The sequence below is a fragment of the Xenopus laevis genome, chromosome 6S, assembly GCF_017654675.1.
Source record: "Xenopus laevis strain J_2021 chromosome 6S, Xenopus_laevis_v10.1, whole genome shotgun sequence".
Lineage (NCBI taxonomy): Eukaryota > Metazoa > Chordata > Amphibia > Anura > Pipidae > Xenopus > Xenopus laevis.
Genome location: NC_054382.1, coordinates 61081532 through 61098218, shown reverse-complemented (window position 1 = coordinate 61098218; position 16687 = coordinate 61081532). Strand labels below are relative to the sequence as shown.

General features: G+C 37.3%; 1 protein-coding gene across 2 annotated transcripts in view; it reads right to left on the bottom strand.

The window, feature by feature from the left end:
* Positions 1-3145: 3145 nt before the first annotated feature.
* ptpn3.S (protein tyrosine phosphatase non-receptor type 3 S homeolog) overlaps positions 3146-16687 on the bottom strand; it is a 139194-nt gene continuing 125652 nt past the window's right edge. The window contains exons 25-27 of one of the 2 annotated variants that reach the window (XM_041567162.1): positions 13070-13215; positions 7955-8090; positions 3146-6021 (exon numbers count right to left, since the gene is read on the bottom strand). In XM_041567162.1, coding sequence (XP_041423096.1) covers positions 5944-6021; positions 7955-8090; positions 13070-13215 — 360 coding nt within the window. In that variant the 3' untranslated portion in view covers positions 3146-5943. 2 annotated transcript variants of the gene reach the window in all.

Sequence of the window (16687 nt, the reverse complement as noted above, 5' to 3'; positions counted from 1 at the left end):
ATGGATCATCTCTCTAAGATTTGGCAAAATGTTTAAAATGCATTATCCTCTGCAGTATCTGTCCAAAAGAGAGCCTCTGGCATCGTAAGGTGTCTCCTAGGTATAAGGTTGGTGACAAGGTTTGGTTATATTCCAAAAATATTCCTTTGAAAGTCCCTTCTGCAAAGTTAAGGCCTAAATTCATTGTTCCTTTTCCTGTATCTGAGATAATCAATCCCAGTACTGTCCGACTAGAACTTTTTCTTGAGCTTAAAATTTCTAATTCTTTTCATGTTTCTTTGTTAAAGTTGTCAGACAGTCTTCTCCTCCTCCAGTTTCTGAGTATTTGATGCAAAGGTTGGTAGATTCCCATCTTTTCAGGTATTGGTCCACTGGAAGGATTATGGTCCCGTGGAGAGATCTTGGGTCGCTTGCCTTTGATGTTCGGGCTGATCGGCTTATCATACAATTTGATGGCAGGTTTCTTGATAAGCCTAGGGGTCCTTACCCCAATTCAGATAGGAAGCTCACCACTAGCAAGTGAATTAGCAGCCACCAAACACAAAGGACTAATGTCCAAGTTGTATAGGACCATACAGAAACATAAAGCTGATAAAAGCATTAAAGTTGTGTGTCATGTAGGACCAGGACTTACCCTGTTTCTGGCACTTTTGACCCCATCTAGAGTATCCCTAAACTACAAAAACAGGCTTATTCAGCTTTACTTTATCCATAGTGCCTTTTATACCAAGACCAGACTGCACAGAACGGATCCCTCTATTTTTCCCCTTTGTAACCGCTATGCTCAACAAAAAAAGGTACCCTTCTCCATACTCTCTGGACCTGTACAAAGTTGGAGTCATACTGGACCAAAATCCTAGAAACACTATCTAGACTGGTAAGGACCCCCTTACCAAAAGATCCCAAGTTGTGTCTCCTTGGAATCACCACCCCATTAGTGCTCCCCTCACCTTTGATACCCTTTCTTCACAAAGTGTTATTTTTGGCTAGGAAATGGAAAACTCTTAGTTGGAAAAACACAGACCCTTCAATTTATGAACATTGGTTAAACTCTGTGAAGGATCTGGTAAAAATTGAAAAAGCTATGTACACTAAGAATTCACGAAATCAGGCCTATAGGGCAATATGGGAAAAGTGGAACGCGCCATAAGTCACTCTAATTGATAATATAATCTTAAACCAAAATCACTGTGTGTAATCATTGATAAATGCTATGTCATACCAAGACCTGTAAACATTTGCTTACATTGCCTATATTCCCTGTAATGAATGTATATATACTATCTCAAATAAACTTTCTGAGCATAAAAAAGCCTAGGGGACCAGTGGCCCCCTCTAGAGGGTGGTAATACAAGGGTACCTGGTGGTCTAGCGGTACGGGGATGCCCGCCACGCTCCCGGCAGGGACACCCGCTGCTTCCTGCCTGATTTACTGATCCAACAGTGTTACGGCTTTTTTTTTTGAATAATCAAGTAAAACATACAATATATACCAGTTGTCTTTTTTTCCCTGTTTATGATTTGTATCAATTATGAAGACTGTATAGGGAAAAGCCAGTAGCAATCCTAACTGTATTGTACATACATATTACTGTGTACAAAACAAAATGAAGATTTATGATAAAACAATTTTACATTGATTTAGATGACTCCCTTATTAACTAATAATTTTGGCATTTATGTTTCAAAGTGGGTCAAATCAGGAAAAACTCTCATACAGTCATAGTGCAGATGTTGATACTGCAGGGGAGATCATATACAGTTGCCGGACTGTGCAAGCAGAATCTTGCCTTATAGTAGAAGAGAAAGCCTAGGTGACTGAATATAATTGTTTGTAGGAGAACAGCCCAAAAGTAAGGATTTGTCGAGGAAGGCTGACACTTACTAAAGGGACAGGCACAATGTGCAGGAATCAGGGAGGAACAGCAGGCATGAAGTGGTAGTAAGGGAACAGTGTGAGCAATGTTAACTAAAAGCTGCCGAAACTGATCCTAATTGTGGGTGTAAATAAGCAGATGAAGGCAGAAGCAGAGTAGCAAACACAGACCTGGGGGGAAATTCACAAATTGTTAACACAAAATGAGCATTAAATTGGTTTAAAACATTTGTTTACATCAATAAATTACAATTCTCTAAATGGCAACAATTTTTTAAACCATCTTATGCCACAATGTTTTTTGTCAAAAAATTAGTGCATGGTAATTTTGGCAGTTTAAGCCCATCTTTCTAAATTTGTCATTAACAGCAGCAAAATGGCATTATTAACGTTTAAAAAACTTAAGATAAACCCGAGCTTTGTATGGAGAAATTTGGTACGCCATTTTCACCAGTGGTGACACATTTAACTCCAACTTGCACAAAGCAAGCCATATTCACAAACTTGATTAACACGTTTGTGACATTCATGGAACTGTAGTTAAAATCCACCAATATTTATTACTTTAATTTAGTTTTCTTCACTTTTATGGATTCCCCCCATTGTGTGGGATGTGTACCAAGATAATGAACTGAACAGAAATGAAAGTAAGGGCTTTTACAGGGTTTTTTTCTGCATTCCCCTGAACACTAGCCTCCTCAGGTAGCTGAAAGTATTGTTGGCCAGGTGTCAGCACCTCTAGAACATGAGATTAATGGAGAGTGCCCCACTGCCTCAAACTGCTTATAGCCAATCAAAAGGTGCACTGGCCCAGGGTAATTTCACCCAGAGTTAGGTTTATCTTGCCCCAGACTCCCATGTAAGAGTTTTGTTGCAAGCAATTTAAATTGCATCACCAAAACTGTAGATTTGTACTAAAATATTAAAGTGAAATATTTCTGGATTCTGTATTATACTGACACACCTATAGGTACTGCTGCTATAAAACATTTGGTTATCTTAGTGATGGACAAAAAATACTTTATCCTGCCTGGAATGTTACAGTGCTTTTTAACAGATGAAACTGTTCCCTATGATTTTCAGCCACATCTTAGTACACGAGAAGGAATTTGTTTTTTTGAGTCCTGATGCTAAGAAACTTATTGCCATTGTCACTAAGGTAGTGGTGTTGGAATAAACGGCATGCTACGTGCAAAAGAATGATGTGGCTGTAATAGCTGTCTGTATATGTATATTTATACTGCTTAAAAAAAGAAAAGACGCATATGCTTATATTATTAGCATTTTATTTTTCTTAAATGGCTATTGTCATGGACTGTAAAGAACTCTTTTAGTGAGAGCTTAGAATACTATGAGAAGATAACTATCAGGTAAAACCAATAACAAATGACTATTCAAGTCCCAGTAAGCCAGTTTAATACTTAATGATTAGAATCTGGTTTCAAATCTAGGAATTTTTCTTTTTTTCTTTTTCTTACACATTTCCATTTCATAAACATTACTATTTTCAACAAATATTATTTTCTAAGTTTATTAGCTTTAAGTGTTGCATCTTTAGCAAATGCTTTACTATGTATACATTTGTAATTTTCCCAGTATTGCTTGCTTTATGCTGTTTGTACACTGTACATAAATCAGTTGGATGCAATTCCGCTGGATATGCGATATATATTAAAAGGTGTCCACAGCACACATCAATATTGCTATTACATTACTTTTCAAGTACACATCATACATGTCCCCATACATCCCTAGCTACAAACTGTAAAATCAAAATATGCAGTTCTACTAAAAAGAACAGTTGTTTCATGAATTAACTTTCTATTCTGTTGTTCACAGGTTACAGTATGGTTCATGGAAATCAGAGTACAGTTTCAGCAAAGCAAATTTACCTCAGTGTCTTACTTTTGTTAATTATTGCATCACTGATATACAGTTTTATTATAAATATCTGGAAAACCATTTTCTAAAAATATTTAAACACCAATATCATTCCTACTTATTTATAAATAATTTGTATAACCACCAAAAATAGGTATTCAAAATGTTATTCACAAATGCTAAACAACTAGGTAAGAAAATAAAATCTTTATAAATTATTTATATATAAATTGTGTCAATTCTCCTTAGAAAGTGAACATTTATCTAATTGAAACGACACAGAGACCTGTGGTACCGTAGATGAACAAAACCAGTCCCATTTTTGATTTTTTCTTTGTGATAAAGTAGTTAAATCAGCTTATTAGGACTAAATAAAAAAAAACTGCTATGGGCTTCAGGGTAACAAAACAAGAGAATTAGAAAACATGTTTAAAGACTACCTCCTATTTAATGGGCAACTATCTGTATTGCAGTGTTCTGTAACTTAATTTAAACTGCCTAGATAAGAGACCAACAACTAGCTAAACTGAATATCAATTCTTGGAGGCTTGTTGGATTGATTGTGTTTGAACCAGTCAGCACATGACCAAACTGAGCTATATAATCATTTGACATGTGGGTCAGCCAATCTGAATAATAAAGTGGTGTGACTCCAGCATTCATCTAGATGGCCAAAATCCTAATACATATGTTACGTGTGACTGCATCATAGCTTTATTCTTCAAAACATATATACAGCAGGTCTACAGAATGGCCAATGGTTTGACAGTTTGTTCTTAAAAGATGTAGTCAGTATGTGAAAGTGTAACTACTCTAAAACTATACATCAACATATCTCAGTTTTTCACACACAATTTCTTCGATCATTAAAACAAATAAAATACCCCCCATGACATAAGCTCATTCAGTTGGATTTATGTAAAAAAAGGTGCTCAGATTATCTGGAAATCCGAAGGACCTCAAGCCCAAGTATTTGTCACTTTAATATGTACCAAGGTAAAGGAGGGATTGAATACCACTCTGACAGGGGAGCTACTGTAATAGCCTATGTGAGTCAGAGGCAGACTATCATGATTCTCTCAAACTGAGGAAATATGTATGTCACAAATAAAATAAACACAAATCTATTTGTGGCCCAACTTAATAAGATAAATCAAAAAGGAGGGTATTTCCCCCTTTATTTTATTCACAACTACCAAAATTTGGACATTAAAGAATTGTAAGCCTTGGTTTTTGTGCCATGCAATCCATTAAGGTGTCTGCAGGGTTGCATTAATTTTACTTTGGGCACCAGGTTATACCCTGTCCCCAGTCCTATTCCTGCTCCAATTACTCCCTGCCTCTCCCGTCTCTACATCTGCAATTCCGGTAAATTATGGAAATGGACATCCCATATAGGCCTTATGGGGGTCCGCCACTGTCTATGGCCTAAATACTATACAAAGTTAAACTTTTTTGTTTTTACAATGTAGATGCTTATGCGTGTTTCAAAATTATCCAGGATAGATGGAAATTCATTAAGTACAATGAAAATCTCTCTGGCTAATCTCCAAGAATATGCCTGAAAAATTAACACAGCAAAATATATATGCCTCAAGGTACTAAGTATGTGGAAAGTTTACATGTGTTTCGCTGGTGGTGTCATCATTAGGGAAAGTTATTGCTGTCAATGTGTTTAACTTGATTTAAAAACTTTACATTGCTATGTCTTAAAGCAAAAAGGTATATGGTAAATAGAACAAGTCCATGGTACAAGTCCTAAATATTAAAAAAAAAAAAAGATTCATTTATTGGCACTGTGTTCAAAAAATATTTGTGTCAAAATATGAAGCAGCTAAGAAATACTTTGATGTGTGGGTTATCATGTATTGTTACACATAAAATAATATATATTAAAAATATAGATAAAATCTTCAGTGGTAGAACGTGAAGCTTTTGCAAGATTGTGTCTAAGGCAAAACAATTTATTAACTAGTGTTCCTGTGATGATTTATTTTTGTGTGTACAATATGTGCAAAATTATTTTATACACTTATCTAGACATGAAACAATATATACACATTCCTTATATACACAACTTAAAAATCTTTTCCAGAAACCAAAAGTGCTCATCTGTCTTACTGACATCTCAGACAATAGGCATTTGGGGGGGGGGGAGCCCTCTTGGCATGACAAAATAAATGTTATTAACTTGAATTCAATGGTCGAACTAAGCCATCTTTGTAAACACGAAGAATAGCTTCACAGACAAATTTGTATTGGCTCTGTGAAAGTAAGAGAAAAAAAAAGAAGTGAAATGATGGACCTCCATTCCAATTTTACAAAATAAAACATGAATTTGGACTAGGAGTATACAGTATGGTTTTTTTTTTTTTTGAAACAATACAGAATTTATAACATTTTTTAGAAACAATACAGAATTTATAACATGTTTTTTTCCCATGAGATAAAGCTCATATTAGATTTTCCTGTCTGTGACATTCCCCCTTAAAAATCAGTGCACTTTGACTATCTGTGTTGCTGTGGTCAAATAGCACAATATCAGTCTACCCAGAGTGTGTCACCTTCAGAAAACATACAGTCATATGAAACAGTTTGGGAACCCCTCTCAGCCTGCATAATAATTTACTCCACTTTCAACAAAAAAGATAACAGTGGTATGTCTTTCATTTCCCAGGAACATCTGAGTACTGGGTGTAGATATCAGGGTTTTAGATTTAAGCCATAAATGGTTATTATCAAAGAACAAATATTATAGAACATGATACTAATACAGAACTGCTATGTTGTAGAAGAAACTCAAGGTTAAAGGCCATTTTGTTATTAGGGTTGTAGAATGTTTACACAGAACAAGGAATACATTTGTTGTTTCATGTCAAGTATTTCTAGTGCAAGGCCAAGAAAGGCACATATAGTTTCAGAAACCACAGCACAGATACCATTCTGGACACTGTGCTGACACAGTAGATGTACCTTATTTGGCTATTGTGCGGAGACTGTGAGTCTGCCCCTAAGATGGAAATAGTGACACAGTTATGCTAAAACAAGAATGACGATTGGATGCCACTGGACCAGCCCCATGGAAGAAGTTGTTAAATTGTAACATGCTGCATTGCTTATTGTTCCCTCTACGTCCTTCAGGACATATGAGCAATTTTTTAATACTCTGTATTGCAATACTCTGTATTAATGTATACCTCAAATAAAGCTGGTTAATATCCTGAGTGTATCTGAATGGTTCAAGTCAGGCCCAGGGGGAACTTTGGGGCCAGGCTCGATTTGAGTAAGTATTTATTTAAATCCAAGAGAGACTAACTCATTGTGGGTGAGAATCATATATCCCTAGTGGAGAATTATATGGTTAGGCGAGCGACAATCAAAGGCTATAGGAGGCATCTAGAAGCTGTTACATTTGCAAAAGGAGGCTCAATTAAGTATTGATGTAATATCTCTGTTGGGGTGCCCACATTTATGCACCTGTCTAATTTAGTTATAATGCATATTGTATATTTTCTGTTAATCCAATAAACTTTATGTCACTGTTAAATACTACTGTTTCCATAAGGCATGTTATATATTAAAAGGAAGTTGCTACTGAAAGCTCAGCCAAAGATAAACAAAACTCCAAAGAATTAAGAGGGGTTCCCAGACCTTTTCATATGATTGTATGTAAGCCCTTTTATCTTTTCTCATTAACTCTATTAAGAGAGCTAGCCAAGTGCAACAAACCCTTCATAAATTTTTTTGCTCAAAAAAAAAATTCAAAATACACTTAAAGGGCACCTGTTGGGTAAACATGTTATCCCCAACCAAAGGTGTGGGCTAAAAAAAATGCCCCACGTCAACGCTAGGCTACCCGCACCAGGAGGGAGCTACCGGTGCAAGCAGCCATGTCCGCATAACACGCATGTGACGTCATGTGCATAATGAGCAATTCGGGGCAGCTTTTCATAATGCGCATACGAGTGACCAGACATGGCTGCTCGCACCAGGAGCTCCCTCCAGTTGCGGGTAGCCTAGCACTGGCGGGGGGGGGGGAGCTTTTTTTTTTCTTTAAAAACTACTGTTATCTCCAACCGGAATGCAGGCTCTATAAGCCCGCACCTTTGGTTGGGGCTAACATTTTTACCTAACAGGTGCCCTTTAATTATACCGTATTTAATATACATATTCAGGTTAGATGAGATTCTTTCTTACTGAGGTTTGAACCATCATGGCACGTTGATCTCGCATTTGTCTCACTACATCGAGTGGATAAACAGGCTGATTGTGTTCAATCAGACACATGGCAGTTTCCATGGTGATCAGTACACCAGTTCGTCCTATCCCAGCACTGAAATAGAAAACAAACTGCATAGTATGGTTGAAATTTTTAGACAAATCACTATAATAAAAACTTTTTAATTTACCCCCCCCCCCCCAAATACATTGCTCTCCTTGTTTCTGGAAAACCAAAATTATATTTTAGTTTCAGGAGCTGTGCCTGTAAAGTGGTACATATATTCAATGCATTTGACGGATTTTTCACTGTTTCGCGAATTTTCAGCGAAATAGGTCAGATTCACGCTGTATAACTTTCTCATAAACCCAAGCCTTTTTATTCATGCCATGAGTTAATAAAATCCTAAGCAATCCTAAACTCTGTTCATACTGAGTGAGCCTTGTGCTAACTTATACATCCAGCATTTTATCAGTCCATATCACTTTAAGAATAATTATCTCTGTTAAGCTTGTGACTATTCAATCACATTGTTATTTGACTTTGTATGTACACTAGGCCTGGAGCAAGACAGTCACATCTCTTATTTAAGCTTTCAGCATCAGTGCTTTATACCTTTACCAGGACAGGCTAATTTGTCAGTGTTTAAAATCTAATCTAGTCTGGTTAAAGCAAAGACTAGAAATCAGTGAAAGAGTAATATATTAAAGTGTCATTATGCTTTAGATCCGAATATTCATTCTTAGTGAGCATAAGCTGGACATACAAACATTTATAATATATCATACAATAGTTTGTTTGGTACGTGTATGTCGGCCTGCTAAACCTGACCAATATTCATGAACTGGATATCTGTCAATTAGGGGTTCGTCAGGTTTTAATATTTCGTCACCTGAAGCTCCATGTTGCTCAATGCATGGTCCTCTTTACTTTCTGCGGTTTTGGTCAAATAATAGAAATAGGTTATATCATGTATGGCCTCTCGCATGCTCTCCCTTAGTTCAGCCCATGGGCCAATCTGTTAGAGTGCACCCAATTGGCCCATGTATGGCCGTCCTAATTTTCCATTACACATTCTTAGTTCTAAGATGGTATTGTTGTTAAGGATGTGCATACCGTCCTCTGTGCTTACCTATTATAGTGGATTTTTTTAATATGCACAACTAGTCCTAATGTTGGCAATGCAAGATACAGACAAGTATGGATCCAGTCAGGTACAGTCATAGTGGAAACCAGACTGCTGCATCCTTACAATATATATTGTATTTGTGGGACATGGAGAGCTGTAAAGTAAAGGGCTATACATTTTTAATACTTGCCTTAATACTATCTAGAGTTGCATTATTAATTTATACATTATTTCCCAACTTCTAAATATATATATATATATATATATATATATATATATATATATATATATATATATATATATATAATATATTTTGTTAATTCATTAATATATTTTATATTCATTTTATATTCCGCTACTAGGTGAAATGTGCGGTTATAACTTGCGGCAGAGAAAACTAAAAAAAGATGCCAAGATGTGCAAAATTTTATACTAAACTCTTTGGCTATTGCAGAACACATGCATCACTTGTAAATGGAAATGTTTGCTTATATTTATATTTACAAGGTGAGAAAGGGGGATTTTGGTTTTACTGGATAAACCTTTTCTCGTAGGCCTGGACTGTGCATACGTAAGGGTTTTCGTAATCCTTCACATCTGGAGGCAGAACAAACTTCTCAGCTCCTCTATAAATATAGTGCTGTCTCCTCCCCTAGCCTTCAGTTCATTGTAAAGCATAGGAGACAGCGTAGAAAATAAGTACAGTAGAAGAGAAGTTGGATAGAGGAAGAACTTGGCAATAATAATAGCAGCAGTAAGAGCATAGCTAATCTTAACCTAACATAAGGGCTGGATTTACTGCACCGAGAGTCCAGCCTATGAGAAAAGGATTTTGCGGTAAATCCCAAATCCCCCTTTCTCTAGCGGCCCTTCCTGTCAGTGCAGACATTAGGGGACATCCAAAAGTTTGTCCCTTCTAGGGTGGGTCTTTAGTCCCTGGAAAATAGTGCTGCTTGCAGTACCTTTCGGCCATAGGCCAACTGTGCCAAAGCAGTTTTGTGAAGGTAGTAAAATGGAAGCTGCATTCCTCAGTGCCCAGGAAGTGCTAGTTACTCTAGTAGAGTGGGCTTTAAGCCGTAGAGGGGTTCTTTTGTCTGACTTTTTGTCACTGATGTGGTTATAGGGGATCCAATTATTAGAAAAGTGGATAGGGTTATTTATCATCTGGATAGCTACAAACGAACAGTTTGCCGTCTTCCTGGTGCCAGGATTCTGCATGTGGTTGGTCAGGTAGACAAATTATTGTGTGGGGCTGGGTAATGACCCACATTATGGAAAATGGAGGATATAGGTTCAAATATTAAGGGAAGGTCTTCCAAGGACAGTGGGAGCTTAGGGAGCTAAATGCGTGGCTAAAGTGTTGGTGTAGGAAGGAAGGGTTTGGGGGAGGAGGTTGGAGGAGCATTTAACTAGGCAAGGGGAGGAGTGGGTGAGCCAGAGTATTATGGGGAAGCTAGGATAGATTGGGCAGTGGGAGAAGTAAGGGGTCATGGGGAGAAGTGAGGGGAGCATATAGTTTACCAGCTAGGGAGATCAATCTGTTACAAGAAAAATAGATTAATAGTAACTTTAAATTTAATTTTCCATTTAATAATATAAGGCTCAGAGGAAAAAGTAGTAACCTCTTCTGTAATGCACAGAGTTTATCAGGTAAAATGGAAGAGCTAGAGTTAATTGCATGTGCTACAAAATATTATATAATTGTTATCACTGGTGAAATGACCTGGTGAAGTCGGGAGTTTTGGTACACCAGAACCGAAGAGGGGGGTGTCCATTTGACCCCCACCTGACTGCATCCATCTGTGGGGAGGAGGAGGTTGGAGGACCTGTAGGCCGGCGTCCACTGTCAGGACCTACCAGGGAATTTGACTCCATGATTCTGGGTGAGATTATCTTTGTTCACCCGCCACAGTAGGCAAGAGCTGCAAGTTTCACATATGAAACCTGCCAAACTGAAGTGTATCCAGAGCTGCCATCATGTAGCCTAGGAGCCTCAAAAATTCTTCAGCTTGTGGTGTGAACGGCTTCTTGGAGGCATTGCATCCTGCCCTAGGTTAGGAATACTTGTAAAGTTGGAGGCCTAGGAACTCTGAAGACTGACTGTTAAGGAGCTTTTTTTGTAGTTTATCAACCATTTGCGAGTTTGAAGGACACAAAAAATCAACTTGGTATGTTGTTGTGCGGTCTTTACATCTGGAGTGTGTATGAAGATGTTGTCTAGGTACAGCATGAATGTAATCCTTCAGTTCTGAGATAGGCCATTAGTGGCGATTCGATTTTTGTGAATAGGAGTGGAGCTGTACACAGATAGAAGGATAGTTTTTTAAATTGGTAATTTCGATCTTTGATTGTGAACCTTCCTTTGATCTCTGGGGTGGTTTGGGAAATGCAGGTATTTGCCTTTGAGGTCTGTGGAGGAGAGGAAGGTGTTGGGTTCTAGGGCAGCCAACAATGACATTATGGATTCCATTTTGAAACTTTGTTTCTTTACGAATTGGTTGAGATTTCCGAAGTCTGAAGATGCTTTCTTTCTTTTTAACTAAGAACAAGTTTGAGTAGTAACCCCTGAAATGTTGTGTCTCCGGCACCTATGGTACTATGACCCCACTCATGAGAAGGGAATGGATGGCTTGTTGCAGGGCTGTTTGTTCTGTGTGACCTCTTGATTACCACAAACTTGAGACAGTAGCCTTGATTGTATTGGCTGCAGATGTTGCTGCTAATCTTATTGTGTTCAGGGCTGCGTAAGGAATGAATGCTAAAGATGAGTTTTGGACCTCTTCTATTAGTTTCTGGTCTGATGCTGGTGGATTGGTGATTATCTGCTGACACCACTAGCTAGGTGTTTTTGCAAGGTCCAAAAAAACTGTGGTTCACCTTAAAGTGAATGTGGCATGTACAAAGCCCTTACACAGTGTAGCTTCCATCTTCTGATACATAGGATCTTTGAACGTGGCATTCTCTCCAGTGAGGGTAGTATGGTGAGACAGGAGTGCTATTGCAGAGTCTACTTTATGTGGTCTGTTCCACAACTTGCAGTATTCATCCGCTACTTTATCAGCTTTAGAAACCACTTTGACCTTATTCTTAATCTCTAGAGTTTCTATCATCAATTTAAGTAGTATTTTGTTGATCTCTGGATGAGCCTTCCTGAAGGGCTGTCCCCTTTCTCGGGAGTCAGTTTCAGATGTTTATTGGTCCGATATCTGGCCTCTCTTACTAGCTGATAAATCGAATTCTAATTTTGCTGGGGAAGGAGCTGGGGTATCCTCATGTTGTCGCTTGCAGGAAGATTTGGTGGTCTGTGGAATCGCAGATTGAATGGTGGATTTAATCCATCCTAATAGGGCATATAGTTATGCTGTGGGGTCTGATGTTAATTCTGAAGGTCCCCTGGTATCAGCTTGCTGGGGGGAAGTGGGCATGGCAATTGGCAGGCATTCAAAGCATGTGTTATCCTCATTCTTATGTAGAGTGTGTCTTCCAATGGAACATTTTGTCTTGGATTTCCTTTTGTTTGTTGCTTTCCCTTTGTTTGTGTCAGCTACTGCCATCTTTGCCTCTACGTGAGGTGTTGTGTCCCCCTCTGGCATGGTTGGTGTTGGTCTGGACATGTTAATGTAGTAACTTGCCTGCAGTCATCAGTGTAGTAAGCTCTATTGTCTGCTATCCAGATTGGAGTTTCCAGATCCTTAGCTGCCTTGTGAGTGTACATGTTAAGTGCACCGTAGAGTTGATCTGTGGAGCAGCTTTCTAATATTTTCAGTGGTATTCAGAAGCATTTTTCGAATGCCTTATCCACACAGAACATATTACATTTGAAGATAGACATTTGTTTGGCAATGTTTTGTTTATATCAGTACATGCAACCTGATTTTTTTCTTGAGATTACTTAAAAGGAATATATTTATTCTATGATTACTGAGCAGTAAATCTTCTACTAAAGTGATTAAAGTAAAATTACCTGCAGTGAACGAGGACTGGTTGATTTTCCATCCTTTTTTGCCTTACGTATGTAGCAAACTCCAGGAAGTCTGAAGAATCATCAGGAACTCCATGATCAGGCCAAGCAACATATTGCAGGTGAATAATTGGAAATTCATCACCAGTCTAAAAAAGAATAAAGCCAACATTCTTATTGTTCTTGTTTACTACAGCTATCATATGCTCTATAATTTTTTTTTTTTAATGGCGCAACTGCTTGAAATCTTGTGCAGGACAAGTTTGTAGGTTGAATTTTATTCAAAGCTTTTTCTTCTTGTGTTTTAAATGAGGCAAGAAATTCGCCCCAGGAAGAACTTTATCAGGACAACAACAAACCTCCCTTGGTAAATTTAAGAGATCAACTTGTGTTATTTTTGTGACCTTAAAGTCACCTCTTAGAAACACCTCTGAGTGAGTTTATTGTACCAGCCTAGCATCACATTAGAACATTTTGCAACTGATAACAAAGGGTGGGAATAGAAGGGCCTATAAGGTTCACCACATGAAGTTCGACATAACTGATAAAGGGTCTAAGAAGCTAAACGCTTATAAGTCAAAATTAATGTGTTTATTACAAGTCAAAAGTTCTGTAGACTGTTTAATTGCACCCACTGCCTTATGTGATCATTTATTTGTTCCTAGGAGAGCATTTGGTAAACTCAAAATCTCAGGAATCAGTTGTATGAGAATATTTTGTATTGATGCAAGGACATAAGATCATGGTCTCATGAACATTTTGAAAGTGTACTGCATTAATTTATTCTGTATTATAAATATAAATATATATATATATATATATATATATATATATATATATATATATATATATATAATTGCAAATATAAAGATGCTTTTAATCATCAGGTTTATTTGAAAATATTCTATACTTTACATTTGCTGTACATTATCTCTGGTACTGAAGCTTTAAGATGCCAAGGTTTCTTGACATCAATAATTTCCAGAAGTCTTCTGCAAGCAAACTTATATACAGCCTCACCCCTTACTCCTTTAAAATGGATACATACAGTACTTTCTACACAATAAATGGCTAATTAATAACCTAGATGCATGCTTGCAGACTGCTGAGAAGTGAGTGCAGCCTAACACTAAGCACATGAGTAGCCATAGCTACTTACTTCATGTGGAAAGTACATCTGTCCATGTTTAAATGTGTGAGATGGTGAATTCTTGTCATATTTGCTAGTGAGGTTGTGCAATAAGCATACATGTGTATTAAGGTACTGACTTGGAAAGTGGAGGGGTAATAGTAGACACTGTGCAGAAAGATACACTTAACAGATTTATAATTAACATTGAGAGTTCTTGTGGCTAAAATCCTTATTTATTTTAATATAAAAACACTCACATGCGCAGAAACCCTTTATGGAGGGTTATTAAGCAGCTGTGGAAGTGATGTGGAGTGACTCTTGCACCATAGGCACATGTGCGTGTCTGTCATGAAATGCTGGGGGCCGTATACTTTGTCTGTCAGGAAAAGCTAGGAGGCAATGCCCTGTGTGTGTTCTAAAATGCTGAGGGGCCGGGTACTGTCTTTGTTGTGAAATTCCCAGAGGCCAAGTACTGTGTCTGTCATGAAATGCTGGGGGGGCCACATACTGTGTCTGTCATGAAATGCTAGGGCGCATGCACAGTCTGTGTTCTAAAATGCTAGCGGGGTGGGTACTGTCATGAAATGCTTTGGGCCAAGTATTGTGTCTGTCATGAAATGCTGGGGTTGCTGTGTACACTGTCTTTTACAAAATGCTCAGGGGGGCATACACCATGTCTGTCATTAAGGGGCAGATTTATAGTGGGTCAAATAGAAAATTCTAATTTTCAATTTTTTTTTTATGGTCAAAACCCTCAAATTCAACTATGGATTTTCGATTCAAGTTTTTTTAAAAATGTGAATTTGATTTTTAGATTTATCATACTCTGGCCCTTTAAGAATTCAAATTTGACTATTCACTTCCTAAAACCTGCAGAATTGCTGTTTAAGTCAATGGGAGAGGTCCAGGGATCAATGTGGTGATGTTTGCAGCCTCCCTGACATTCAAGTTTTTTTCGGAGAAAAAACTCGAATCGAGTTTGATTGAATTTGATATGAATAAGATTCGAGTTTTCTGGTCGTTTCAATACGTTCAATTTTAAGAATAAATTCAGATTGGTAGAATTTCGAATGTCTGGGGGTTCAGGGGAGTTTAAAAAACTCACACAAATTAGAAATCCGACCCTTGATAAATGTGCCTCTAAATGTTGGGAGGCCACATGCTGTGTCTGTCATGAAATGTTTGAGGCCAAAAACTGTGTCAGTCATGAAAGGCTGAGGGGCCATGTACTGTGCTTGTCATTTAAAGCCCCATTTACCTCAGTTTTCTGCCTTACTGTCCAAACCTTTCTAACTATAAATACTGTCCTTCCTTATACTTTTTATGCTTAAGCCGACATTTTTCAACACATTACCAGCAACACTACATCTCACTGGTCAATCATGTCAATCATGTATGCACATGGGCATTTATTTAAAACAAGCAAAACACAAAAAAATTTCCAATAGGCACTACGTTTACTAGTAATAATCGAAAAAGAATGGCATGTTTTTTTAAATGAAGGACAATTAATGTAACAAGGCTAACATTATATTTTTTATTTAAATCTCTTTAGTGTGAATATGAATCCTTTTCAAAATAATTTCTGTTTCTGTGCCTGGGTTTTTATACACCTATTATGTATTATTTAATCCATATCAATGTTTTTCCTTATTGACCGACATGCCAAAAATGTGCTACAAGTTGTACTGAATAGTTACTGCACATAAAATAATTATAGCAGTGTTCATTTTTTTCTGGGACTTAAGAATGAAACTGTAATACCCAGAGAAATATCAGCTTTTATAAATACGGTATGTTGAAACACTTTTCCTGACTGAGTGAAAAGAAAGATTACTCTGTTAACACCAGCCAAAGGATAGATGGAAAGTAGCGAGTGCGACCCACCGTGAAGCAACCTGAAAACAGATAGATGTACCACTTTGGAAGCCTACTTGGCAACAACTGTGATTATATTCAGCACAACCCATAATGCAGCCAATTTAGTGTAGTCATCCATGCGACATTACTCAGAGGGCCCCTAAAGCCAAACAGTGAAAATACTTTGGATATCAATGTATAATTTTTTTTTTCCTGTACAGTAGTAGCAATCAAACTATTTATATTCTCTAAAAAAATATATAAAAATTTAATTTTCTATATAAGTTATGTAGCAAGTATGTAAATAGGAAAGGAAATTATGTATGAAACAAATTCAGGGTTTCAAGAAAGAGTTGCATGCTTCACATTCGGGTTTTTATTTTTTTCACAAATGGTATTTTTTCACAAAAATGTTGGTGTTTTTTATTACTCTAAAAATTTGATTTAAAAAGTGTAAAAACCATGAAAAACTATAATACAAAACTTTGCCAAGTAAAACCAGTTGACGTCCTATAGAAATCAATGGGAGCTGTGCTGATTCTATTGTAGCTTTTTTAGCCTTTCAGACTTTGAGGTTTTCAGATTTTTTGTTATTGTTAGGTATTCATATTTTTTAGTGCAGCATTTTT